Here is a 7,413-nt window from a genome sequence, read left to right as displayed (position 1 = left end):
GTGACCCTCTCTCTCTCTCTCTCTCTCTCTCTCTCTCTCTCTCTCTCTCTCTCTCTCTCATTAAGTACTAAGGAGTAAGGACTCGAAGGTGCTGAGGGGTCTCCATCAAACCAGTCCACCGGGGCACTTGGCACAACATTATACTAATGGACACTAGGCCCACCTTGTTAAATCTTATAATAAAATAAAAGCCATTGATTTCAAGAAACTTCTGATGACCTATTTCAAATAGGGTTGGAAAAATTTAACCCGAACCGGTGGGATCGATCAGATCTGATAAAAAAATTGAATTGAACCGATTCCCCTACAAATCGTGTTCGATTTAGGGTTCTTAGGAATTGACACAAAACCAAAATCAATCAGACCGATTGTTAAGACTGATCAGATTGAAAAGCCAATTGAAAATGGAAAAATCAATAAAAATACTTGTTTTTACATTTCTTTTTCATTGGATAATGTTTCATATCTAGCTATGGCTATCTCTCTCCCTCTCTCTCTCTCCACTCCTATGAAATGACATATTTGTCCCTTATTGTCTAGAGAGAGAGAGAGAGAGAGAGAGAGAGAGAGGTGTTAACATACGCTACATAGCTGGATAGAAAGCTCAATCCCTTTTTCATATATAGAAAACAAGAACTGAATTATGACAGATCGATAAGAGCCTGTTAACAGAACCGGATAAAAACCCAAAACTAAATCTCATCATAATATTTCAGCTTCGATTATAGCTAGTACATGCATAAAATCAATTAAAATCAATCTAAACCGAACAGACCGATCACTTGACACATCGAGATGAAAAGGGTAAGATAGAAATTTCATTTATAAAATTATAACTCAAGTGACGGCTTAAGGCCTCTGCCATTGAAACCCAACTCAATCCAACCAAAACAAGGGTCAGCCAGTTTCAAGGGTATTTTTTTTGTCCGGGTTAACCCAGTCCAATTATTCTCCTTTAATCCAGGACTTATCGAGTAATCAAAACAAAAATATCATTGATGGCGATAGGAAGGAGGCTAGTAACGGTAACATGTGGAGACATTTAATGTGACCCTTCCAAAACCAAACACGCCGCTTTCTTTAAACATCTGATGTGAATGTCATCAGAGAATCCATTATTTTAACTGTTCTTCAAAGTTAGATATTTTCACTTTTCCCAATTTTTAATAATGGGTAGTGATGAAAACAAAAATTTGCTTTTATTTTAGTTTTGGAGATCCAATTGAAACCCTTAAAGTAGAATTTAATAAGCTTTACTGTGATTTTTTTAAACCATCAAAACTAATTAATTTTCAGTTATATCTTTAGAAAGAGAGAGAAAGAGAAGTTTTTGATTGTAAAAGATGAAAATGGAGATGGGGAATTGCCAATTCATTCATGGGTCCGAGGGGCCCACAAAAAAACCCAGCTGTGTTTCTGCCATTTTCTGATCTGATCCTTTGAAACATTCGTTGGTGAGATCTGTTCTTTCCTTTCTACTCTTCTCTCCTACAAAGAGAGGTTGGAAGCTCTAATCTTTTTTCTTTGATTTGTGGGCGGGGGGAGGAAGATAGGTAGATTTTTTTGTCCCACAGATCTGGCAATCTTTATCAACAGGTAATCCCGTTATCTATTTCTCTCCAACCTGAAATAGAAGCTTTGCTTTTCTGTTTTTTGGTTCTGGAGAAACTTCTCGGATTAATTCTTTGAAGATTTCTCCTTTTTCTTTGGATATTTTTGCGATTACTTCCTTGGTTTATTGCGGTGCTTAGAGAATTGAGAAGAATTTTACCGTGTATGAAAACTGGGTATGGTTTTTTGAATTTTCTGCATTTGGGTATTGCACCATTCGTTCGTTTTGTTGGGAAAATGATTCATTTCTTTGATTCTCCTCCCCCATGTCCCTTAAATATGATTGTTGGTAATGGGTTTCCAATATCGCGTCTTTGTTGGATCTGTGTTTAGGTTTTTGATTTGCTTTGAGTTTAGTATTTGATTTCAGATACATTGATGCATTTCTTGCCATTCTATTCTTTCTAAACATAATCTAATCTTTCTATTTCGCTCCCTGCATTTCTCTGGATTATAAATGATATTTTGTTGCAATGGGCTTTCCCATATGTATGAGATGAGTGATTCGTTTGATCTGATTTGTTTTTGGAAATTCTTGGTTTTAACTGTCAAGATTGCTTTTGCGGAATGATTAGAAAATGGGGAAGAAAAGCAACTGGTTTATTGCAGTGAAGAAAGCTTTCAGCCCTGAATCCAAGGAGAAGAAAGACAAGGTTTGGAGGATTACAGTTCTGCGTGCTTTGCTTTTTTTCCTTTGTTGAATTTGTCGCATGTTGAATGGTCTTTCTGATGTAATTGTTTTACTGCCTTAATTCCCTTTTTTGTTTTTGTTTTCTTTTCACCAGAGAAGCAATAAATCTAAGAAATGGTTTGGAAAAGAACATCATCAGGATCCCATTGCTTTCTCCTTGGAAACTGTCACTGCATCACCTCCAGCTCCTTCTACTCCTCAGCTTCCTCCTCCTCCACCACCACCTTCTCATCCTCGGCTTCCTTCTGAGGAATTGAAACTTACCGAAGCAGAGAATGAACAGAACAAACATGCTTATTCTGTTGCCCTTGCCACTGCTGCGGCAGCTGAGGCTGCAGTTGCTGCTGCTCAGGCTGCCGCCGAGATTGTTCGTCTCACAACTGCGGCTCGGTTCTCTGGTAAATCAAAGGAGGAAGTGGCTGCTATCAAGATTCAAACTGCATTCAGAGGATACTTGGTATTAGCCTTGTTTCAAATTACTCTTACTTTGTCCATTTATATCCTTTCCCCCCTTTTCAAGTAATGCTTATATTTTATAGAATGTTTTCTTCATCTTTTTTAATATTTTAAACAGCTGCAACACCCTTTTTAGGTATACCTTTTGATAATAGCATTGGAGCAGCAGATATTTTAATTCAAAGAATATATTTCACTTTTGTATCAGGATGATTCAGGACAAGTAAAACTTCTTCAATTCATGATGTTTGTGTAGAATCTTTCTTTTTCCAAAAGCCACAATTTTTACCCCTGAGAAAATTCAAAACTGAACTTGAATAATTTCCCAATGTGAATCTTCTGTTATCAATATTAAGCCAAGAATATTATTTTTTAATTATTTTTATAGGTTCTTATATAAGTTTACAACGATTTTGTCTTTGGTAATAGTTTTTATTTATTTTTTGTGGGAAACCTCTAAGATCACTTTCTGGTGTCGAGAATGAAATATTTGCACTAATTATGTACTAGCTTTATTTTATTTATTATTATTATTTTTTAATTTATTGTTATTTAGTTATTTTTAGGTGTACTATTATTTTTGGCTAAGTTTCTCTTGAAAACAAATATTTTGAAAAGTTCTGCTCGGCAAAGCAATAAATAAAAGAGTGAAGGTAATGTTGGGGGAAGAAAACAGAACAGAGCAGATCTGTCTTGGGCAGGTCCTTTATCATTTCCAATATCTTTTATCATTTTAGAACAGAAGGAACACGGGAATATGCAAGAAGAAATCTAAGAGGAAGAAAGGTTTCTTATTTCTGCTATAAGAATGAGTAGTGGATACATATGTCTCACATGTGGTTTGATAAATCCTCAGGCAAGGAGAGCTTTGCGGGCTTTGAGAGGGTTGGTTAGGTTAAAGTCGCTTATTGATGGACATGCTGTCAAACGCCAAGCCACAACTACCTTGCGGTCTATGCAGACCCTAGCTCGTGTGCAGTCTCAGATTCGTGCAAGGAGGATCAGGATGTTAGAGGAGAACCAAGCTCTTCAGAGGCAGCTCCAACAAAAACGTGAGAAGGAACTAGCGAGAGCTGCTGTGAGTCTCCTGCTTTATTTTGCCTTAACATAGATATTAATTTACAGACTTCTTGTGTGTTTTAAGTTGTTTTCAACGATAAATTACTCACCTGATAAGCTACTAATACTTCTGGGCAATGTCATTGAATTTCTCTTGGAATGAGTTATTTTCCTTATTTATCCCAGAGAAAAAGGTGATAATTGACATTGTTAGTTGTTGGACTTTGCTTTCCATCACTAAACCATTGCCAGGATTTTTTTATGTCTTCATTAGTTGAACTTGACATGCTGGAGACATGTTTGACCACAAAAGTTTCTTGCTGTTGTTGTTTCACTTTATCCTATCTTCGTACATTGTGTGAATTTATATATCGATGTATTTATCTGTGGTTTGTTCCATATTGAATTGTGAATGTGAATATCCTTTCCTGGAATTACATTAATCAGAAAAGTATGCAAGATATTCAGTTTTCTCAGCATGGGGGTCACGTAGAATTTTAGAGCCATATCAAGGGTGATGTGGCTATTATGTATCAACCATATAGGGTTTAAAGTTTGGTTGGATCTTGGCTGGGCCCCTGTTTGATCAAACTTTTGATTCGGGTTCACACTGGGAGATTGTTGATCAGAGAGATTCATTGGATATGATTTATTTATCAGTTGGGAATATCATTTCGATATCATTGCTAATTTTCCTTTTCTACAAGTTGTAGAGAAACAATCAATTTTGGATCCAACTAAGCAATTATTAACTAGGACTACCCCCACACCACACCCCCCCTCCCCCCACCACCCCCCCCCAAAAAAAAAAAAAAAAAAAGAAGAAGAATAGAAAAAAGAAAAAGACAAAACTGATTTGTTAGGTTTTGAAATTTTAATCTATCATTTCAGTTGGGAATTATGGAAAGTAGTTACAAGTACTGTGACAAGTATTCCTATATCATTAAAAAGAGAATGCATTTCTGAACCTGAAACAGATGGCTGAGGAATGGGATGACAGTGTGCAATCCAAGGAACAAGTTGAAGCAAATCTAGTGAACAGACAAGACGCTGCCATGAGAAGAGAAAGAGCTCTTGCTTATGCATACACTCGCCAGGTAAAAGCTGTTTCCCATCCTTTAAAGCTTCTCTGTAGACTCATCTTTTCTGTATTCTCTTCTCTGCTACCCCTTTTTCTTATGGATAATAGTTGAAAGCTTGGGTTCCACTTGTGATCCAGCTGCTTAAGAATTTCCGGACTGGCTTCATGTTCTGTAATTTTTTGTAGTTATTGAACTGCTCAGGCATTCATTCAACTGGACGGGTCATCTTTCACATAAAATGAGATAGGAACTTGAGAAATTTTTTGTAGTTATTGAATGCTCAGGCATTCATTCAACGGACTGGCTTCATGTTCTGTAATTTTTTGTTGTCATATCATCTTTCACATAAAATGAGAAATTTTAATGATACTTATAAGATGGCAACACATGACTTACCCAAGCCATGTTTTTAATATAGGGCTGGTCAGATTCTGATTTCCCCAGCTTCCAACTGTACTAAATTATGAGAATAACCTAACATGCAATGACTATGCAGCAAATGTGGAAGAATTCTTCACGATCGGCAAATCCAACTTTCATGGACCCTAACAATCCTCACTGGGGATGGAGTTGGTTAGAGCGATGGATGGCAGCCCGGCCATGGGAGAGTAAAAGCATGACAGAGAAAGAATTTAATGACCATTCCTCTGTGAAGAGTGTAAGCCGGAGTGTTGGAGGAGAAATCAGCAAAGCTTATGCACGCCGTGAACTCAATGCAGAGAAGCCTTCCCCAACAGCCCCAAAACCCAGCCAGCCTCCCAGCCACCAATCTCCATCAACTCCCCCCTCCAAAGCAGCATCTTCATCACCAGCTGCTGGGAAATTGAAGGCAGCAAGTCCAAGAGTGAATGCAGCAAGTCCAAGAGGGAATACAGCAAGTCCACGAGGGAGTGCAGCAAGTCCGAGAGGGAATATGTGGATCCAGGATTATGACTCAAGGAGCATGTTGAGCATGCAATCAGAGCGGCCTCGGAGGCATAGCATTGCAAGTTCATCGATGAGGGATGACGAGAGCCTGGCAAGTTCTCCATCTGTTCCAAGCTACATGGCACCCACTAAGTCCGCGAGGGCCAAGTCCGCTAAGGCCCGGTTGCATAGTCCACTGGCAGTAGAAAACAATGGGACCCCAGAGAGGGGATTGACAGGGTCCACAAAGAAGAGATTGTCTTTCTCAGTTTCCCCGGCTGGGTCTAGGCGGCATTCAGGCCCACCCAAGGTGGACAGTAGCTCCGGTAAGGGCTCAGGTAAGAATACAGGGCATGTTGCAAGCAATGGTGGGTAGGTAGCCTGGCACCTGATCAAAAGGGAGCCAAAGATGATGGAAATTTATGGGGTTGAAGATGTCCAAATAAGAAAAGAGGAAGCAGATGGTTGTAGTCTGTCTTCTACCATTTTCAGAGCTCTTATTCATTATCTAGTAGAGATCGGTTTCACTGAATTTAATCTCTTGGTAGCATCAACCCGGGGGGGGGGGGGGGGTGGTGGTGGAAGGAATTTAGTCTCTTGGGTTCTTATTTAAATTTTTTACGGTTACCTCTTTGTGAAGATTGCAACCCTATTTCTTTCTTCTAGTTTCTGAGCCTCCCCTGGGGGGATTGGATGCTTATGAGATCAGATAAGATGAAGCCAACTCATTGTATTGATTATGACTCCAATGAATGATTGTGATTTCTCCTTTCTTTTTCCCTTTAATTATTTACTCAGAACAGCAAAAAATCCACTTGTAATTGTTGTGTCAGTGAACTTTCTTTGGGCTTGTCAATAGTTTGAATGCTTCAACCCTTAAAAAACTTTCTTTTTTTTCCTTTTCTTCTACTGTTGTGTTCTTGAACAAATAAACTAAGGCTGCGTTTTGTAGTCATCCAAAAAAATGCCAAATTTCTGGCATTTTTTCATTTTAGGCGAACAAGAAAATGGGACCTTTCCTTTGATCCACACTTCCCTCCAATATTCAACTATGGATTTTCTTCCCGACGTGCAAGCAGGGAACCTTTGTTGCCCTTACCTTCATCTACAACCTATGGAGAAAGAGGGCCAAAAGTAACCACCAGACTAAAGGGCCGACAGCCCCTAAAGCCACCAGTGCTTGGCCGATAATCGGTCAACTCCGTTTGCTCGGTGGAGAGAAATCCGTTGCCTGGACGCTTGGTGCCATGGCCAATAAGTATAGGCCAGCCTTCATGCTTCAGCTTGGTGTGCATCAAGCACTGGTTGTGAGTGGTTGAGAGCTGATGAAGGATTGCCTCAATACCAATGAGATGGTTTTGCTACACGGCCACGCAAACAGTGTAGGGAAGTACTTGGGCTACAACTATGCCTTTCTTTCCTTCAGCCTTATGGCCCATATTGGTACGTGTGAGTTTAGAAAAATTGCTACACTTGAGTTCCTCTCCAAGACAAGGCTTGTGATGGTCAGGCATGTAAATGCCACTGAAGCGGATAAATGCATCAAACAGTTGTACTCTCTTTGGGGTGGCCAAGGAGGACAAGAATGGTGGTGGTACCCATGCTGGT

General features: G+C 39.3%; 1 protein-coding gene across 3 annotated transcripts; it reads left to right on the top strand.

Annotated features, from left to right (window-relative positions):
* The first annotated feature begins 1,437 nt into the window (after positions 1-1,437).
* Positions 1,438-6,574, top strand: LOC122058331 (protein IQ-DOMAIN 3-like). Of its 3 annotated transcripts, none has more exons than XM_042620969.1 (6): positions 1,438-1,596; positions 2,187-2,264; positions 2,397-2,759; positions 3,615-3,836; positions 4,795-4,914; positions 5,396-6,574. In XM_042620969.1, the coding sequence occupies exons 2-6, from the start codon at positions 2,190-2,192 to the stop codon at positions 6,179-6,181; spliced, it is 1,566 nt and encodes a 521-aa protein (XP_042476903.1). In that variant the 5' UTR covers positions 1,438-1,596; positions 2,187-2,189; the 3' UTR covers positions 6,182-6,574. The 3 variants fall into 3 exon arrangements, with proteins under 3 accessions (XP_042476903.1, XP_042476902.1, XP_042476904.1); XM_042620968.1 differs by having other exon boundaries at positions 1,440-1,596; positions 2,165-2,264; XM_042620970.1 differs by lacking the exon at positions 1,438-1,596 and adding an exon at positions 1,642-1,787 and having other exon boundaries at positions 2,165-2,264.
* Positions 6,575-7,413: the final 839 nt, after the last annotated feature.

This window comes from Macadamia integrifolia, chromosome 12 (assembly GCF_013358625.1).
Source record: "Macadamia integrifolia cultivar HAES 741 chromosome 12, SCU_Mint_v3, whole genome shotgun sequence".
Taxonomy (NCBI): domain Eukaryota; kingdom Viridiplantae; phylum Streptophyta; class Magnoliopsida; order Proteales; family Proteaceae; genus Macadamia; species Macadamia integrifolia.
This window is presented reverse-complemented; position numbering and strand designations above follow the sequence as displayed.